Here is a 20461-nt window from a genome sequence, read left to right as displayed (position 1 = left end):
TGACGAGATGTGGATAAGTCGTACAGGTCACTATAGGTGACTCCGACTTACATGCTAGCCAGGATTGATGAGATATGGATAAGTCGTACAGGTCACTATAGGTGACTCCGACTTATATGCTAGTCATGATTGATGAGATACAGATAAGTTGTACATGTCATTTTAGATGACTCTGACTGATATATCACTTTGTATTGATTTAGTTCATTTGGCCTACTTATTAATGTATGGTGGATTTGATGGCAAACCGTGGTTTTTGTCATTTCCTAGTATGGTTTGGATATATGTATATATGTTGTACTATCTTATGGAAAACGATACGGGTTTTACATTTAGGGGCATTACTTTCAGAGAGGTAGTAACTTGGGAAGCTTGGTTTTATTGCTTACTCACACCTTCTGTTTGGTGCCCTCCAGGTTTTAGCTGCTGAGTTTTTATCGACAAGAATCTGTGGCGAATCTTAGTATTGATGGATATTTTTGAGGGTATGATTCTTACTCACATTACTGTACCTTACTTATGCTCTGACATCGTGCGTGAAAATGGGTTCGCTCCCACTCGTAGCACACTCTGGTATTTAGACACTTTTGGAATCAAATTCATTCACTTTTTATACACTATCACATTTTATGGCTTCGTCACCTTCCAGGTGTCGGCCAGCACAGCTCGATTCAGGGTCCAAGTGGACTTTCTGGGTCGGGGTGTGTCAGTGAGACTAAACTCACCTTATTTCCCTTAGTGTAGATAATATCGTTTGTTAAAAAAAAAAAACGATCATTTGACAAATTATTTAATTGCATTATTATCCACATCCGAAACATCTTTTTTATAACTAAAATTACACGCCTCTTAAAATGTTTTAAACACAACATTCATGATTTTTCTTATTTTTTTAGGGAATTGTTATTAGCACTCCAAAAATCTCATTTTACACTCCAAACTTTTTATATTAAGAAAGAAAAATACACTTGTGAGGAGTGTAGACCGAATTTTTTGGAGTGCTAATAACACTTCCACTTTTTTATTATATTTTTCTTTCCCCGTGGGCAATATCAACTTTCACTCATCATTCCATTTTTTTAATTTTTTTTCTTTCCTCCCACTTATATTTATATTATATTTTATAATAACCAAATTACCTATGCATTATTTGATATATTATATTGGGCTCTTTTTCAATTTTTTTGGTTGAGGAGCAATTAGTATAAATAATATCGTTTGTAAAAAAAAAAAAAAAAAAACAATCATTTGACAACTTATTTAATCACATTATTATTCGCGTCCGAAAGACCTTTTTTATAACCAGCATTACATGCCTCTTAAAATGTTTTAAACACAATAGTCACGATTTTTCTTATTTTTTATTATATTTTTCTTTCCCTTTCACATGGGCACTATCAACTTTCACCTCTCCTTCCATTTTTTATATTTTTTTCTCTCTTCCCACTTATTTTTATATTATATTTTATAATAACCAAATTACCAAACTACCCATGCATTATTTGATATATTATATTGAGCTTCTTTTAAATTTTTTTGGTTGAGAGGCAATTTTATCTTATTGTTTTTTATCAAAGCCGGTGACCCAAAAGTGGGGCTCTGGCCTTCTGTATAGAATATGCCCAATGTGTACGTACCAATTGGACATCAAATCTTTGATTCTCTGTCCCCACGTGCTATGCTTGTCCGCCGACCCAAAATATCTTGATATCCAAAATGGGGAAAAGGATCCTTATGGGATTCTTTTCTGGGATCGTGATCATTCATCGTATATCATGTGATCAGTTTTCGTTAAGTACTATTTATAGTTAATTTTAAATTTTAAAATAATTTCTGATCGCACGATGTACGATGAACAATCACGATCATAAGATGCCTAGGATATATAAGAAAAAGATCCAGCGAATATCATTTTTCCCAAAATGGGCCGAGGGAAACTTTAAAGCCCATTTCTCAGCCCAATTTCCCAAAATAAAAACAAAGGCAGGTGAATCTAGCGGCGCCGCCCATTTTCGAATCCAACCAATGAGGCACGAAATTACTAAGCTAGTCGCGAGTGGGTCGTACAGAGAAGCCCTCTGCTTACACGCGCAGCGCCACTCTGCTTCTCTGCGTCCTCACGAATTCACGTTCCCGCCTCTTTTCAAAGCCTGCGGAAAACTCCGATCAGCTCTGCAGGCACAAATTCTACATGCCCATCTCGTCAAAACCGGGTTTTCGGCCGATGTTTACTCCGCCACTGCTCTGACCGATGCGTATATGAAACTTAGTTTTATGCAATACGCACTCAAGGTGTTTGAGGAAATGCCTGAACGGAACTTGGCTTCGTTGAACGCGGTGATTACCGGGTTTTTGCGAAATGGGTACTGTAGAGAGGCTCTGCGGTTGTTTAAGAACGTGGAGGTTGGAGGGTTCAAGCCCAATTCAGTTACGATAGCTAGTATGATATCGGCGTGCGGGAGTGCAGAACACGGCATGGAAATGCATTGCTTGGCAGTGAAGCTGGGCGTTGACAGCGATGTTTATGTTGGGACGTCGGTTCTGACTATGTATTCGAACTGCGGAAAGTTGGTTTTGGCTGAGAAGGTGTTTAAGGAAATGGCAATCAAGAATGTTGTGAGCTATAATGCTTTTGTTTCAGGGCTTTTGCAGAATGGGGTTCCTCATGTGGTGTTGGATGTGTTTAAGCAAATGAGAGCATGTACAGGTGAAAATCCCAATTCACTTACGTTGATTTCAGTTGTTTCTGCCTGTGCTAGTCTTTCGTATCTCCGATTTGGCAAGCAGGTTCACGGTTTGGTCGTCAAATTTGAGATAGGACTTGATGTTATGATTGGAACAGCACTTGTGGACATGTATTCCAAGTGTGGTTGTTGGCAGCTGGCTTATGTTATTTTCAAAGAACTAGATGAAAATAGGAACTTGTTTACATGGAATGCCCTGATCGCTGGAATGATGTTGAATGCGCAAACTGAGAATGCCGTTGAGCTATTTCAACAGCTAGAATTTGAAGGGTTTGAACCCGATTCCGTTACTTGGAATTCAATGATCAGTGGGTTTTCGCAACTAGGAAAGGGGATTGAAGCTTTCAAGTATTTTAAGACAATGCAATCAGCTGGTGCCGTCCCCAGTTTAAAATCTATCACAAGTCTTCTACCAGCGTGTGCAGATTTATCTGCTCTGCAGTGTGGAAAAGAAGTTCATGGGCACGCAGTTAGGACCTCTATTAGCAATGATCTGTTCATTTCAACTGCTCTTATTGACATGTACATGAAATGTGGGCAGTCTACTTGCGCAAGAAGAATTTTTGATGGGTTTCGAGTAAAACCCGACGATCCAGCATTTTGGAACGCAATCATATTGGGGCATGGAAGAAACGGAGAGAGTGAATCTGCATTCGGAATCTTTGAACAGATGTTGGAAGAAAAAGTACTACCAAATGCTGCAACTTTCACAAGTCTTCTATCTATGTGCAGTCACACTGGTTTGGTGGACAAGGGATGGCAAGTTTTTAGGATGATGAACAAAGATTTTGGTCTCAAACCAAATCAAGAGCATTTTGGTTGCATGGTTGATCTTTTGGGTCGAACTGGCAGGTTGGATGAAGCCCGAGAACTAATAGAAGAATTACCAGAGCCTTCCGGAGCAGTTTTCGCTTCTTTGCTAGGTGCCTGTGAATGCCATTTGGATTCAGAACTGGGGAAAGAAGTGGCTTTAAAACTTTCAGAACTAGAGCCAGTGAACCCGGCACCTTTCGTGATCCTTTCGAAGATTTATGCTGCACTTGGAAGGTGGGAGGATGCAGAAAAGATTAGAGGATTGATGACTGATAAAACACGAAGAAAGCTCCCTGGCTTTAGTTTACTAAGACTGCAGGAAAAGTACATGCACGAAACAAACAACCGCAATTCAAATGTCTACAGTTTTTGAGTCCCAAACCAAAATTTTGAGACTATCCCTGCATCTCCATTTAAGTTTCCTCAAACAGACATCTCACTGATTCAACATCTCCTTCACCGCAAATCCCATGTAGTTATCAAAGTGGTTTGGTGGTTCATAAATGAAGCAAGAGATCATATCTCTGAGTGTAACGACACCAACAACCTCGCCTTCCTCCCCAGCTACTACATGGATCCTATGAACGGACATGGAAGCAAAACTTTCAATCAGATTACCAAGAGTTGACTCCAGTTTGCATGTAATTGGTTGCATGACTTTTCCAATTTCGCTGGTCGTTGTGATGGTGCTCATGAAGTCCCTAACAGTGAGCTTCCTGAAAGAAAATGTCTCACAAATTAAGTGCCTCATCAAGAATGATTTGCGTCTGTCAAGTGATCAAAGCAAGCACTGGTCTTTTTCTTTGACAGAAATCAGTGTAAGAAGATTAGTTCAAATTCACAACTGGATGAGTTCAGTTTCATAAGAAGGTATTTTAGATCCTTCCTACAATCATTGTGAAGTAAATGGTGGAGTATCCAATGGTGAATGTTCAACCCTGGAGTTGAGAAGATTAAAGCACTCTACAGTCCATCATGAGGACCAAGAGCACAATGTAATTTCTACAGAGATTGTGCGAGGTAAAAGGTTCAAAGTTTATCTTCAAATACCTGAAATTGGAGAAAAGCTCGGGTTTGAGTAGCAAGTATCTAATATCTCTGATGCTTACATTACCGGCTATGTTTTTCTTGGGCCCCTTTACAACAGGAAGACCACCAATTTTGTTATCTCTCATCCTCTTGAAAGGTTTGAGTATTAGATCATTGCTCGTGATGCTAATAACCTGGCCAAGAAACAAAGGAACAATGATATTGAGACTCCAAAATCACCAGCCATTAAGAATATTGTTTTGGTAACCAGGCAACCTTACCTCATCAGAGGACATGAAAGGAAGTCCAAAATCGGAGATAGGCTTTGCCGCAATGCAGTCAAACCAGTCCCTTCCTCTGCATCTCTCAAGACCCTGAACAAGTCCTGACTGAGTAATGTAGTTCTTAATGATGGGTTGGCCTGGTTCTATTACAGGTACATTCCTCAGCCTATATTTTGAAAGTAGTAGCATAACGGTCAACATTGAACTATCGGTTGCAACTGGAATGAAAGGCGCCCAGCAGAAGGATTTAACTTTAAGTATTGACCTCACCTGAAACCTACACGTACATATCACGTTCGGTTAATTCAGTCAGATAACTCAAAGGCAACCAATACTACTACACAGGATCTTCGTAGAGATTGCTTACTGTGGTTGACTTGAAGGGTTCATCTTTCAGTATAACGTTGTAAAAATCTTGGCCTAATTCATCAGCAGCTGTGGGAGCATCTTTGGCTATTCCTTCCTCTGCAGCCGCGCCACCAGCCATGGCAGCTCCAACAGCAGCAGCAGTTAGCCCTGCAACTGCAGCAGGACCGGTCACACCCAATGCTAGAGCCCCAACGGCCCCCACCGCACCGCACCTGCACCGACTCCAGCAGCGGTTGCTGAAGTTGCAGATATAGCAACTGCAGCTAGCTCTGCACTCTCCAACACCCAAAGAATAATGGCAGAGTAATCTATGAGTCCTAGGTACCTGTCTCTCCAATCAGAACTTGCATCTGCTTCTGGGGTTTTCACAGGAGCTGACAAAATGTTGTTTTCAGACAGAATCTTAACCGCGTCACCGACGAACGTGTCTGCCGGAATCTCAATTACTGCAAATAATAATGTAAGAAGGCACTGTTTCTAGCAAACCATTTACCTCATTCAATTCATATCAAAACCATAAATACCGAAATCGTTGATTAAACAGTAATGTCCGTCACCTTCGCCTCCAGGTACAGCCGGGAAAGATGAAACATGAATTTTCGCAAATGCATTTGTTAAAACCTCCTGCAGGGCACGAGGTAATTTCTTCCTGGATTGGATGTTGTCGAAGTAGGCATCGTAGCTTGAAAGTTTACATCTTTCTTTCACCTCCTGTGCTTCTGCCATATTTACGCTGGAGACAGAAATCGAAATCTTAATTCGATGTCTTCACATGAAGTCTTAGATTCAAAGTACTAGGATTCTGTTAATCTAGTTCGAAATTAACCAGGATTAATTTGTTTTGTACAAGATTTGTCTCCCATCTGGGTTGCGATCCTATTAATTTGTACGTAGATTATGTCAATTGACATAATTAATCTAAATAAATGGCTAAAGAAACATATTCAAGAAACGATTGCAGAGTTGTATTGCATCGTATGGATTTGCAAATACTAATAATATATTGACAGAGAACAACGTAGATTGTTAGCAAAAAACAAGATTAAAGAGGCTGATATTGGGATACCTCCAAGTATGTGCTTCCAATGGATTCACAAACTGCTGTCGGGCTCTGTTCTTTGCAAACTTTGAGGATTTTCTCTTCCCATAAAAAGTAACCCCTGCATGCATGAACTATATATTTGACACGTGTCATCACCTGAATTGCGTTGCATTGAGAACTTTTCTAAAATAAATTAAAAGTCCAGCTGTGATAAAATAATACACATGTCAAATTTTAAGTGGAAGTACCACAGATGATGTGGTAGTACAGTACTACGTAATAATTTCTCCGTTGCATTTCTAACTCGCCACTTTTCATGGCACAAGTTGGTAAGCCTTCAGTTGGGCTTGGCCTTGGATACACAAAAAAGACTTTCCTGGATGCTCCAAAGTATTTCAACCGTTTTGTTTAAAAGTTTAAAAATCAAAATTTAAAGGTTAAAACATCTTGAATATCCGATGCTCTGGACCACTAAAAAAATCTAACGGTTAAAATCAGAATCTGACGCTTTCAGTACTTGATCATCACCGTTGGTGCTAATAACCTGCCCAGCTGCAAAGAAGAACCGCGGAGTATTCTACAATTCCCAGTTACCTCCCCCTCCAATCTGCACTTGTATCTGCTTCCGGGCTTCTCACGGGAGCTGACAAAATGTGGTGGTTAGACAGAGCCTGTACTGCATCAGCAATCGATGCATCTGCTTGGATCTCCATCAGCAAGTGATGCCTCTGCATGCATGAAGCGAGCTTTGCCAAGTGTAGGCACTGAATACATGTTGGGCTTCTAATTCCCGAAATCATGATGTGAAGACATAAAAGAAAAATGGCATGAAATTAAGCTATCAAATCATGATGTGAATTCTATAATCGTATAAAGTTTGAAAATCGTTACTGACACTTCGAAAATGTTGTCTTGCGTCCATTTTATGAATACAAAATGGAATATATGGCTAACATTTTTCGAGTGTCAACAAATAGTTCCCTAAAATTTTACCATTTGTATTAGTTCTTACATTGTGTATATAACACCTTATGCAATTTACATTACGCCATGCCTAGTAACTAACCAAAGAAAAATAATGAATAAAAAGTCACAAAGATTTGTTCAAGTAGCTTGATGCACACCCTATTCCATTTTGGCTTGATGGGATATTGAATTCGACGTCAACGACTCACCCCGCTTCAATTTCAGCCCAGGAGACCTTTCTACAATAGTCCCACTTTGATGGTTTTCTCTGATCCCAGTAGTGCTGCTAGTACCCGCATTGCCAATAAATGATGTAAGTGCAGCTGCCAAAGCCGATTGAAAGTTCGGGTTTGATGTGATTGCCTTTGTGGCGGTGGCTATTGAGTCGGTTCGCATCCGAGGATGATTAAGGGGAGGAGGAGGAGGAAAGGCGTTTTGATTTTGTATGTAGGATTGGTACAATTTATTATGTTCTTGAAAGATTGGTTGCTTTACGATGTTTAGGGCTGATCCAACTTGGTTAATTCTATTCCCATAATTGAAATATCCAGAGGCTGTGTGACTGATGCTGTTCCAAGGAGATTGCAACTGCAATGTGTTATTGTGGTCTAAAGAAGACGAAAAGTTGAGAGATGTTGAAGGATATCTTGGGTTGGAAGAAAAGCTGCTGCCCGAGGCCAAGGGGAATCTTCCGAAATGAGAGGGAGTTGGGTCGGTGAGATCAAGAGTGATAGTTGGGTGGAAATTGTTGGTTGAGACTGAACTGTTGGGGAAGTAGAAATGTTGCTGTGGTAGCCTTGAATTTTGAGAGAGAGTACTAGTACTACTTAAGTTTAGTCCTTGGAGATTAGTGGAGGCGGAGATGGGCGCGGTGGCGGAGTTGAAGAGGCCTTGTTGAGAGGTGGATGAGTGAGACTGAAGCATGGAAGCGGCGGCGGAGGTGGTCGATGCCATAGCTGTGGCTGACATTGAAAGTGGGTGGTTGTGGCTTCCTTCGTAGGTTGTGATTAGTATGGACATGTCCTCGGAACTTCTTTGCACCTGAAAAAATTGAACAAGCTTAACTAAGAAAGTAAAGCGTAATGGTGCAAGCAGAATTTAACGAATTAAGCAGAAATATATACCTGTTTTCTCACAGGGCAAGACGGTGATACTGTGCAACGGTAGTACGCTCTAGGGCATGGATTTCCTTTTGCTGTCTTCTGTCCATATTTTCTCCATTGACATCCATCATTCATCTATATGATAATATATATATATATATGTAAGATATTGATCCATAACCTTAAGGACAAGAATAAAATATGCGGAAGAATCATTTATATAAAATGACAGTCGCATAATATTCTTATATTGTTAGACCATGAATCTATATCATTCGTCAGGTTAATTTTTAAATATGCATGTCGCCTAAGTCTGCGTATTTGTTGAGCAACGAGGTTACCTTATGTCTAACAACACCTAATACCTATTTACCAAACGTTTAATTAAACACTTTGCTGGCAGTAACTTTCAATGTATACAAGCTAGGTTAATTTATGAAATGCATGCAACATTTGGTTGAAAGGTTAAGTTTTGATATACTAACCGTGGGAGCATCGCATCTAGCTCTGACAGAAACCCTAGCTTTCTTTAAATGGGTTTGCTGTGAAACCTCATCCTCTCCACTTCTCGTCGTCTTCAACGTCTTACTAGGCGGCCATATCTCAGTCAGGTCGTCTTCCTTCGGGCCTCCAGAGCTATTATCAGTTGACTGATCAGCGGCTGGTTCAGATCTGCAGCCCAACTCCAGTGCAAGTCCAGCTCCATGCAGCATTTTATCATCATCATCGTCATCTTTTCCATTAGTAGAACTCAATTGGCTAATATTTTTGATCCGACCATCCTTTCTTGGCTGATCAATACTACTTGAGGTTCTCCCAAGGCTAAGAGATACTAGATCATCATCTTCTTCAATATTTTGCTCATGCGTAAAATCACGAGCAGTACTGCTACTACTAGCATCGGTACATTTCTTAGTTTCTTCTTCATTTTGAAGAAGGCCATAAAGATGCATCTGGAGAGACTGGTAATCCCTCGACATTTGGGATAATAACAGCTTTAGCTTTTCGTTTTCTTCCCTAACCTCTACCATTTCTGCTTTTGTTGATTGCAGCTCATGATCCTGCTAGGGCAACACAAATGGAATATATTTATACAACGGTATATTTATCAAAATTCGAACTTAACACACCTCACTTATAAGTGAAAAAAAATATTAAAATGAAAACTAACTAATTATGATTTACATTTAGCGGTTATATTATGTTAAATAGGACTTGCTAAATTTTTGTGGGGATAGAGTTCAAAAAGCAGAGATTAGATTGTATTAATATCATGCACATGTTAAAGTACATCGATATCAGATGGAATCTTTGTGAATTAAAAATAGGAAAAATTAAGTTGTCATCCTTCTTTTTTCAACTCTATTAATTGAAATCTTATTTATTTTTAATTTTTCATCAAGGTCCCTCAATTTTAATAAACGTCATTAATTATTTCAACGATAAAATATTTTACATGTCAAGATAATTAAATTTTATTTCTAAATATATTCATTTAATGTTAGAAACATTATATTTAGTATATATATTTATGCTTAATTCTGTATCATATATTTTTATCTTTACTTTGTACCCATTTTAATTTGCAACCCTTTTTTTAAATTGTATCAATTTTCTTTTTAGTTTTAGTTTGTATACATATACTAATATATTTTTGTGTACATATTTTTCAAACTTTTATTTGTACTCATTTTTTTAACCTTTTATTTGCACCAATAATTTACTAATAATGTATCCATTTGTCTTTAAAACTGTATCACTTTGTTATATGTAAAATGTACCAAAATTATTTTTGTAAGTACCCTTGTTTTTTGTAAAATGTACCCGTTTTCTAGTGTAAGACCTATTTATTTTTTTAATCTAAAATGTACCAATTGTTATATATATACATATAATGTACCATTTTTTTTTTATACAAAATGTACCCTTTTTATATATATATATATATATATATATAACATACCACCTTTTTTGTATAAAAAGTACCAACTTTTTGTATGTAAAATGTACAGTATAAAAATTACTAATTTCTTGTATGTAAAATGTCAATAATATAAGTAATGACAAATCATGTGTTTTATTTAATATAATTTATCTTAATGACAAATCATGTCATCAAGATAAATTATACATTTTTATATAAGTATAATTTATTTTTTAATATTTTTAATCCCACAAATCTTAATTTTATTTAAATCTCATTAATATAAGTAACTACAAATATCAAATTTTAATTTAAAATTATAATAACCTACATAGAAATGCATTATTGCATTAATTTCAGGGACTTCAATAAAAAACTGAAAACCAAAAAGGTTTCAGTCAAATAACGTTGATAAATAGGGACCGCATCTAAAGTTACCCTTAAAAATAATATTAGACCACACCAATTCATTGACTGTATTAAGATACATGATCCAATATCAGATGGAATGACTGGATGGGTCATGTGTGGTGAACACGTGTGACTAATTTTCAAGTCTAGCACGTGAATTACACAAATTGGATAACGTGGAGTATGTGTGGCCTTTGGACTGCAAAGGTGGTCAACCTACTCTAATACAATGAAGAAGGTTCTATTCTCCAATATGGGAAGTAGCACAACCTCTTATATATAAACCTTCCAAAATTTCTTCTTTCACCAATGTGAGACTCTTTTACCTTCATATCCTCACATGTGGTTGATTCATGTTGATCTTACTTAAGCCATAGGTTCTTATGATAAGTCAAATCTATCACATGACATAGATGATTGAGATATCATCAAATATCCATGGCAGATTCATGGCACCACTTTTTTTTTTTTTTTTTTTTTTACATATACATTTAACTAAATAACTTTTCTTTAATTATGCATAGTATTGAGTGGTTCAATAAAAATTAATATTATAGCTAAAATATCCAAGTGTTATATAATATTGAAGCCACACCCATAAATACGTAAGATCAGTTATATTTCATAATAAAATAGAAATTAAAATTAAGATCAGCTTAACATATATACCTAAAGAACATATTAAGGTAAATTGATGTTTTCTTTTTACCATTAAAAAGAAGAAATTACTGTAACTCTAAAAATATCCACATGTGCTTAATTTCCTTGGTTTTTCACCCTTTGCTTATGGATTTTATAGTATAAATGTGGCCAAAATTTAGCATTCAATTTCATAAATGTTGACTTTTATAGAAAATTTCATACATAACCAAAACTACACTTGATAACACCCAAATACTCTCAAACTTAAAAACAATAAACCTCAAATCCACATGTGCTTAATTTCCTTGGTTTTTTGCCCCTTATTTCTCTAGTTTTACCTGGTTGTGGTTGACAAGGGCTCTATCTTTTCCAGTAGGAGGAGGCTTCAAGTCGGGTTCAACATCCCACCCATGTCCTCCCTGAATTATGATATATTCATGGAGATTGAGGAAGATTACGATCAATAAAACTTTACGAGAATTATTTCGTGGTATCATGGTGGAATATGAGAACACTAAAAAGAGTCGAAACATTAGAAGACAGACGTCATAGACATATATATGCACATCGATAAACAGTGAAATATTGGAAGATTAATTAATAAATCTTCCGGCGGCCTTCAGTACAATAATCTTAATCTCATATTAACTACCAAACTTCATCATCAATCCAGTTAGAATATATTTAATAAGCTCGCTTAACTCAAAATGTAATGATTATTTCACCAAATACTAAGTTTTGGTATTGGTCGATTATTGTAAAACAAGTTTAAATGATAGCCCAACTCATCTTAAATTTCAATTTGAATATAAGATATGAGACGAAAATAAGAACAATCCAAAAAAGAAAAGGATAATTAAGCGAATTTCATATACAATTGGCAAGGAAATATAAATATATGTATAAGTGCATAATTAAATGAAATATTTCACCTTCGTTGTCTCCATGGGAGTACCCTCTTCATGATCACCATCAGATTTCACAGTATTGTCTTCGACATCTGTTTTGCCAAGAAAAGACTTTTCCTCATGAGTGTTATCATTCTCCATTAATGCTTTTGAAGGCCTCGTTGGTATTACCATGGCTGCAGTTTGGCTTCTTGTATATGCGTAGGGAGAGATATAAAGCCTGCAGATTTTGACTTTGTGCGTCTGTATTCCATATATAACCCTACCAGTGCTTATCTTTATATACACAAAAATATATATTTTATTTATAATAAAATATATATTATACATATGCATGTGTGTGTGTAGGAAAAATTAGTAGTTACTAATTATGTTCATTGACTAAGACCTTACAAGCTAGTTTTCAGATTTTGATCAAAGTCCCTAGTATTAATGTGTTAATGAATTTATATGTAAGTTACATAATTTTCAAAATAAAAATGAGTAGTTGGTTTAGAATTTTAATACTCCCACCCTTATTAAACTCCTAATCAATTTTCAATTCAAAATATTTCTATAATTAAAAAAAAATATGAATAAGTTTGTACCCATTAATTTTTTTATAAAAAGACTTTTAATTTTTAAATATTAATTGTACCCATTCTTATAATTTTTGTAATTTTTTAAATCTTAAATGTACCCATTCGTAAATATATCAATTTATTATATGTAAAATATATCATTTTAATATAAAATGTACCCCTTTTTTTATATCAAATTCATTCAATTTGTTTTAATCTATTTTTTTAACTTACATTGGTACATTATATTTCGTTGATTTGAGAATATATCCATGTTAAGTTTAATTGAAGAAATTTAATAATGGTATCCAGCTTAATATAAATATATATATATTTTTTTTTTTGAAAAATGTACCCATGTTTTGGTACAATAATTTTTTGGTTAATTTGGATGAATATACCCAAGTTTATACATACATACAATATATTGGAAAGCATAATTTATCATTTAATATTTTTAATTCCACAAATTATAGGTTTTATTTAAAATCTCATTAATAATATCATTTTTTTTTAATTTAAAAAATATAATAATCTACCTAGAAATACATTATTATATTAATGTTAGAGATTTTGATCAAAAACTGAAAACCAATAAGGTTTCAGTCATAGAACATGGACAGTTAGGGACCGCATCCAAAGTCTGTCATATATATATATGTTATTAATGTCAACAACCCAAACACATTTTTTTAAGGAGGAGCCGGGTACCAGCCAAATAACCCCCAAGAAGCAAGTCGATAATTTAAGTTTGAACCATTTTTTTCCTAGTTTAATTTTAAACCATTGTACTTATTTATAATTGATTAACTATATATGTATAAACAAACGTAGCTAGCTAGCTAACAATCTAATTTCAACTTCAACGTTGATGAGAGAGAGAGGAGAAATTTTGTAAGTAATCAGAGAACAAGTCACGTCGAAGAATTGCCTGCAATTGTATGCAGAAAAGTCAAGTTGAAGAATTGCCTGCAATTGTATGCAAAAAAGTCACACGACTGCGTAATATTTTTCTCTTTAAACCCCATCCGCCGTCATCAAACCCTTGATTCCAGTGACTTCCTTCGTAGCCCTTTCTCAATCTCACATGTCCTCATTCAGATTTACGGTGCAAGTTCAGTGTAATTTTTAATTTTTTTTACACCATTATTGTTTTATTCTTGAAAGTTTTTCAGAACCTGCAGGGGGGAAGTTTATTTATTTTTAAACAAATATGTCACAGTTCACAACTTAAAGAAATATGGGTGGTCAACTACTGTGTTAGAATTTACTATATGCAGGTATGTATTGTGTACGTGATAATCATGTTCAAAAACCTATCAAGTTGCGGACAATACTTTTTTGTGATAGTTTCTTGTGTGCTAGTCAAATTTGACATGAGAAGGCAGTCAGTTATGGTGAACTATCGGGTTCGTTTGATGTGTCTAGCTAGCTTCATGTGTGCACGCACCAGTATTTAGCTAGGTCAACCAAGCAAAATGGTTTTGTTATTGGAATGAAATAGGAGAGAATATTTTCACTAAATAGTAGTAGTGTTTATGACTTAATCAATATAGATAATAAGTATTCCGAGGGCTGTTCATAGTGTTATTTTATACAACGATGTATTAACACTACAACATGAGAAGATTTAGACCGAGCCTCTAAGCTGTAATATTTAGTGACAAGGACAACATAGATTGACAATTTTTTTGTATAAGATAGTTTTGAAGATAGATTAATAAATTTTGAAGTTTTTTAATAGTGAAAGGTGAAGCTCAATATAAAATTTGAAGGTAAATCTTAAGTCGGATCCCAATAAGAGCATCTTTAAAGGAGATGTCAAAATCCTAGGTGGAATGACATTGTGCATATTTGACATCAAAAGTCTCTCCAGCCGAAGTGTTATTTTCTGATTGGATTTTAAGGCTTTGTGATTTGGAGTCAAATTTGACATCAATGTCAATTTTATTTTTAATTCATTTTAATGGCGGGTCCTTTATTCCACTAACATTTCAACCAAATGATTACAACCATTTAAAACTCCATTTAAATAATAAAATAACATTTGACAATTCGGTTGGAGAAGTACAAAATTTGACATAAGGCTTCAAATTGCCACATCAGCTATCATTTGTAATTTGACTCTTATAATTTGACATCTCATTTGAAGATGATCTAAATACACTCGTGAGAATTCAAATTCAGATTATTAAAAATTACAAATATTTTCTCGCTTTTCACTAAACCACTTCTTAAAGTTTCAAATTTGGTATTATCCAATCTGCAAAGTGCCACCATCATAACATAAATAACTGGGGTTGCATCAAATAATTAATTTCCTCTATAAAAATGAAACATATTTCTGTAACAATTTTTTTAAGGGAATTGTTATTAACACTTCAAAAATCTCATTCTGCACTCCAAAAATTTCATTCTACACTCCAAACTTTCTATATTAGGAAAGAAAAATATACTTGTGAATAGTATAGAATTAGATTTTTGAAGTGCTAATAACACTTCTCTTTTTTAAAATAAAACAGAATTCTGACCCTTCGAAAGCCAGAGTTGTCGGATGTCGACATAGTTGTCAACTTAGAGTGTATATATAATGTATCAATTGGCATTTAAAAACAAAACGATAGCTTTGGAGCATATATAAATACAATGAGCTTCACCTTATTTTTGTGTTTTGTTTTTTTTTTTTTTAATATTAATTTATTTGCTTATATGGTAAAGTCCTCGGTGTATGATGAACAATCAAATTAATACTTTGTGAATAGGTCGTTTACAAAGACATCGATCTTTGCCTATGGCCACCGCACAAACTATCCATCCATATTTTTTTACCTTTTATACATCCTTCTTAATTTTCGATTGTCAGGTTAAATGAATTAAAGATAATTAAATAACAAAACTAACAGGGAATGTGTAGAAAGTTAAAAAGAGTGTGAATAACACAACACTATAAAGTTTATGAGTTGGTGAAAGAATAAACTTAAGGTTGATGCTTTTCACACATCCTTTTATCTCTGACACATCTTTTAGTCGCTTGAACATAACTTTATATGTATATTTAAAATTGACTAGCGTTTCAACGCTACTTATTATACATGTATATGACAAAAGGAAGTGGGCCGGAGGCCACAATAAAAAATAGAAGATGACGAGTTTAGTCCGGTTAAGTATTGAGGGAGCCTGAAACTGTCTTTTTTTTTTTTTTGGTATCAAGAGTTTCATTCCGTGTAGAGACTGGAGATTGGATAAGCCAAATTTAGTGGACTAATTATCGTAATTTAATTAGTAAACGAATAGTTCAAAACTGCAGCTTTCATTTGCCAAAAAAGTAAAAAGCAAACGACAGCAGCCAGCAAGGTTATTATATTTTAATATCAGCTGCCACCAGATGAAAATCAACTTAAAACTTAAGAACTTGTTTCATTAGGCTATCGACGACGGCTTAATTAAGTCGAACTTGTTACACAGTATAAGCATTAATATCTTGTTAAATCTGGTTTTAGTTGTCTGATAAACATGATTACAAAATCCATCTAATTATGAAAATTAATAACCGGTAATTAAATATAAAACTAAAAATATGGTCAAGGGTGTTGTACATGTTGACAGCTTAAGCCAACCGTTGGTTCACAGGAACATGATTAAGGAGCCACTTACTAATGAATCTCAAGAAACTTTGATTTTTTATTTTTAGCTATAGGAAAGTTTTGAAATTTTTTTTTCTTTTTTTAGCTTGCCAGTCTCCAAATATTTTGGAGATAAATCTCAAAAATCACATCAACCGCAACCGTTTTATTGAGCATCTGAATCAAGCCCTTAAAATCCGACTCAACCACCAACCTAGCACTAGTTCCCACATCACTACCCACCACCGCCTCCAATCCCTTACGGATTGCCTCAGCCTCGGCCATAATTGCATTCCCAAAGAACCCCCCTCCTTCCCCTCCCGCTAGCTTCAGAATCCCCGCAAAATCCCGAATGACCCACCCAACTCCTCCCTCATTCGAATGTTTCATCCATGCCGCATTAAGTTTCAACGCGCCAAAACTGGGTTTCTGCCAGCATTCCTCCCCCGCCCTGTCTTCTATCCCCTTCTGAAATCCGACTCCAACCCTTGTGCCCTCCCCAATTCCCAACTCCTCCCCCCGGTTATCCCCTAAATCATTCCCCACCCCAGACAACCTAACCCTTAAAACATCCCCTCCCTCTCCCACCGTATCACCCATAGCATCCCTAAATTCTACCAAATGCCGCTACCACAACTCAACAACCACTTAGGGTAAAGTTCGAACCCCTTTAAACACGACCTCATTCTGACATTTCCAAATGCGCCAAAACCCAAACACCACCTGTTGCAGCAATGCCTCGGCATCCACCTCCTTCTCTGTCTGCTGCACAATCTGCTGCCATCCTTGAAGAAAATCATTAACCCCCAATTTTGCCATATTAAGTTGTAGGGACGTCCCAAACCAAAAAACACGGTTGAATTCACAATGAAAGAAAAGATGGGCCTCTGTTTCATCACTTGCTCCACAAAAATCACATTTATTGATCACCCTAATCCGCCGCCGCCCAAGATTATACCTAACCGCTAGTGCATTCCTGCAAGCCTTCCAAATAAAAACCCGAAGTTTATGTGGCACCATAACAGACCAAATCCTCCTCCAAACCCCTCCCAATGTATCCGGATTACTCAACATTCCATTGCCCTTCCTTCCAAGCTCCCCATTTTTTATCATATCCATCACAACATGGTACCCCAACCTTACTGAATACAAACCATTTTTTGTGTAATGCCAAATCCGTTGATCCACACACCCAAACCTACTAATCGGTATAGTCCTGAATCAAAGCCAAATCATCCGGAGACACCAATGCCGCAACCTCCTCAATCCTCCACTCCCTCTTGTCCACCGTAAGCAACTCAGACACCATAATATTTGAAGCCCCTTTCCTCAATACAGGTTTAAACGAATGGGGTTTAGGAAGCCAAGGATCCGCCACCCTAATCAACTCCCCATTCCCCACCCTCCACCGTAGCCCTCTGGACAAAATTTGTCTCCCCCACACAATGCTTTTCCACCCCCAAGACGACTTATTTTTCCCACTTGCCTCCAGGAAAGATGTGTTAGGAAAATATTTATCTTTTAAGACCCTACTAAGCAGCGACTCCGGCGTCCGCAACACCCTCCAACTAATTTTAGCAAGCATAGCTGGATTAAACCCCATAAGATCTCGAAAGCCCAGACCGTCCACCTTCTTACTCGCAGTCAATTTATTCCATGCTACCCAATGACACACCCTAGATTTGGACTAACTCCTCCACCAAAATTGAGCAATGACTCGCTCCATTTCTTTGCACGTTGTGACTGGCAACTTAAAGCACGCCATAGCATGGTTCGGCATCACCAATGCAACCGATTTAATTAAAATGTCCTTCCCCGCCGAAGACAAGAATTGCTTTGCCCACCCATCAATACGACTCTCAATACCCCGACGGACGGATTCAAACACTGCCTTTTTTGAAGCCCCAAAATCAGCCTGAATTTCCAAATACTTGCCAAACCCATCCCGAGCCTGAATATGCATCCTTGACACAATCCTTTTTTTATTCTTCTTCAAACAACCCTTCCCAAAAAATGTAGAACTTTTCTCCAAATTAATAATTTGACCCGATACCGTACCATAATCCTCCAAAATTCTAACCATATTCCCTACTTCGATCATATTTGCTTTACAAAAAAATACTGAATCATCTGCGAAAAACAAATGTATAATTGCCGCAGCTCCCGGTGCCACCCTCACGCCATTAATCAGCCTTTCCATTTCCTTTTTACGAATATATGCTGAAAGGCCTTCGGCACATATAAGAAAAAGAAAAGGAGACAAAGGATCCCCCTGTCTCAACCCTCTTTTCGGTTAAAAGATTTAGAAGTTTTGCATGTCGTTGGCAGTTAAGAGAAACAAATGGAGTGTCGTAGATTGGCTCATTTTGCATTAAGTTGTGACATATTTATAGCTTGGATTGAAGAAACTCCTCCGTGGCTGATGCCATTTTTTGGAGAAAAACTTGTATGAGGCTCAGCTTGCCACAAAATTTTGCTGAGTGGCGTTACAATCCAATTAAAACTCGTCATGTGGTAAGTTTTAAACGTAGTATTTTATCTTTTTTTTATATTTATAAATCTCATAATTAATTTTTCTACTAATTATACACACCATCAGTTCATCTAATGGTTTATTTTTCTCCCCCCTCTATTTTTTTTCTTCCCTAATTGTCTCTACCGTCTACAGTTTTCTACCCCACTTTGTCTTTCCTTTCTTCATAAGAATCTGGGGAAAAAAAAAATTTAAGCCACATGAAATGAAAACAAAAAAGTCCCAACTCAGATTTCATTTTTGAAAAAAGCTGTGTGAGAGCAACATTTGGTTGAAAGTTTGTTAGATAGGATATAAGAGAAGTTGAAATTGCTTACTTCTGGGTTCTCTGTGTCATAAACCAACAGAGACTTCATTGCAATTCCCAATCCAATGTTACGACTTGAGAGTTGCTGGGAAGGACGGAACGATTACTGGGTCAAGTCAAATATTGATTGGTTTTTCTTTTCTTAATATTTTTCTGCAGATTTATTGGGAAGAACAACAAGAAATTTCGTTGGGGAAAAAAGAAAATCTGACAAGTAAAAAAGAGCGGGAAGAAAAGAGGAAAAATCATGGGTCATTAGATGAACTTAACGGTGTATAACAATTAGGTGAAAATTTAATTATAATGATTTAAAGATAAATACATGGTACGAAAATTACACTCAAGCTTATCACGTGGCAAATTTTGAATGACTTGTAATGTAATTTAGCTAAATTTAGGGGCAAGCTGAGGCCCTATACAATTTTTTCTCCATTTTTTTAGACAGAGACGGGGTTAATTAAACTGAAAGGTTTTTTTGGAAGTTGATACTTGTCATCTTTTCTCTCTCTTTGGTCTGTACTACATCTGTGTATTACTTTTATGTCGTTTGGAATGAAATTCATCTTTAATTAGCAAATAAATCAAGTGGTCGCTATTATATAAACTTAGGTCAATGGATGCTGATGATCATTAATTAAGACCTCTAGCACAATATAATAAGATAGTTCTCGAAAATTACCAATGGGATTGGAGATTTTCATAATTAATGCCATGGATCATTCACTTAATTAATTGTGTATACTTAATTAGATAAATCTTAATCTAGCAAACTTCCTTAATTCTACTTTATGCCAAAATTTGTACTATGATGAAACTGGTCCATCCATTGTCATGCCAGTCAACGTCCAAGTATATGTTTGAATCGTCTCGTGTATATAAATCAAATTATATAAAAGTTAAAACAACAACATATTAGTCTTTAAGGTAGTGGTGTGACATTGATACTTGTTTGTAGTTATTTGGAGGATATTTCAAGTTCGGGTCACATGAATCGTAAATAATATTTATAGCGATTTTGATACATTTGTGACTAGCTCAATCTAGTAGTAGGTGTATCATATTTAGAGGTATTTGCCGATTTTTCCTCCGAATTTGTAAAGAGCTATCAATTTCCTTTTGAACTTTAATTTCAACCAATTACTCTTCTAAATTTTCGTAATTGCCCAATTCCCCCCTAAACTTTAACTTAGCTACTTACCTTAT

At 36.0% G+C, this 20461-nt stretch overlaps 3 protein-coding genes and 1 pseudogene across 4 annotated transcripts; 1 reads left to right on the top strand and 3 right to left on the bottom strand.

Moving 5' to 3' along the window:
• The first annotated feature begins 1962 nt into the window (after positions 1 to 1962).
• On the top strand, positions 1963 to 3945 carry LOC103950956 (pentatricopeptide repeat-containing protein At2g02750). Its single transcript, XM_048585390.1, has one exon. The coding sequence runs from the start codon at positions 2026 to 2028 to the stop codon at positions 3928 to 3930; it is 1905 nt and encodes a 634-aa protein (XP_048441347.1). The 5' UTR covers positions 1963 to 2025; the 3' UTR covers positions 3931 to 3945.
• Positions 3946 to 3993: 48 nt separating this feature from the next.
• On the bottom strand, positions 3994 to 5059 carry LOC125477725 (SNF1-related protein kinase regulatory subunit gamma-1-like). The gene is made up of 3 exons (XM_048585136.1): positions 4868 to 5059; positions 4608 to 4780; positions 3994 to 4273 (listed from the first exon to the last, which is right to left on the bottom strand). The coding sequence occupies exons 1-3, from the start codon at positions 5057 to 5059 to the stop codon at positions 3994 to 3996; spliced, it is 645 nt and encodes a 214-aa protein (XP_048441093.1).
• Positions 5060 to 5192: 133 nt separating this feature from the next.
• LOC125477724 lies at positions 5193 to 7081 on the bottom strand (annotated as a pseudogene).
• A 164-nt stretch (positions 7082 to 7245) lies between these two features.
• LOC125477873 (WRKY transcription factor 72A-like) lies at positions 7246 to 12475 on the bottom strand. 2 transcript variants are annotated; one of them, XM_048585391.1, is made up of 5 exons: positions 12260 to 12475; positions 11666 to 11746; positions 8836 to 9411; positions 8372 to 8485; positions 7246 to 8288 (listed from the first exon to the last, which is right to left on the bottom strand). In XM_048585391.1, exons 1-5 carry the CDS (start codon positions 12407 to 12409, stop codon positions 7407 to 7409), a joined length of 1803 nt encoding a protein of 600 aa, XP_048441348.1. In that variant the 5' UTR covers positions 12410 to 12475; the 3' UTR covers positions 7246 to 7406. The 2 variants fall into 2 exon arrangements, with proteins under 2 accessions (XP_048441348.1, XP_048441349.1); XM_048585392.1 differs by lacking the exon at positions 11666 to 11746.
• Between the last annotated feature and the right edge of the window lie 7986 nt (positions 12476 to 20461).

The sequence above is a fragment of a genome, unplaced genomic scaffold, assembly GCF_019419815.1.
Source record: "Pyrus x bretschneideri cultivar Hongxiangsu unplaced genomic scaffold, Pyrus_bretschneideri_v1 Contig22, whole genome shotgun sequence".
In the NCBI taxonomy this organism is placed as follows: Eukaryota; Viridiplantae; Streptophyta; class Magnoliopsida; order Rosales; family Rosaceae; genus Pyrus; species Pyrus x bretschneideri.
This window is presented reverse-complemented; position numbering and strand designations above follow the sequence as displayed.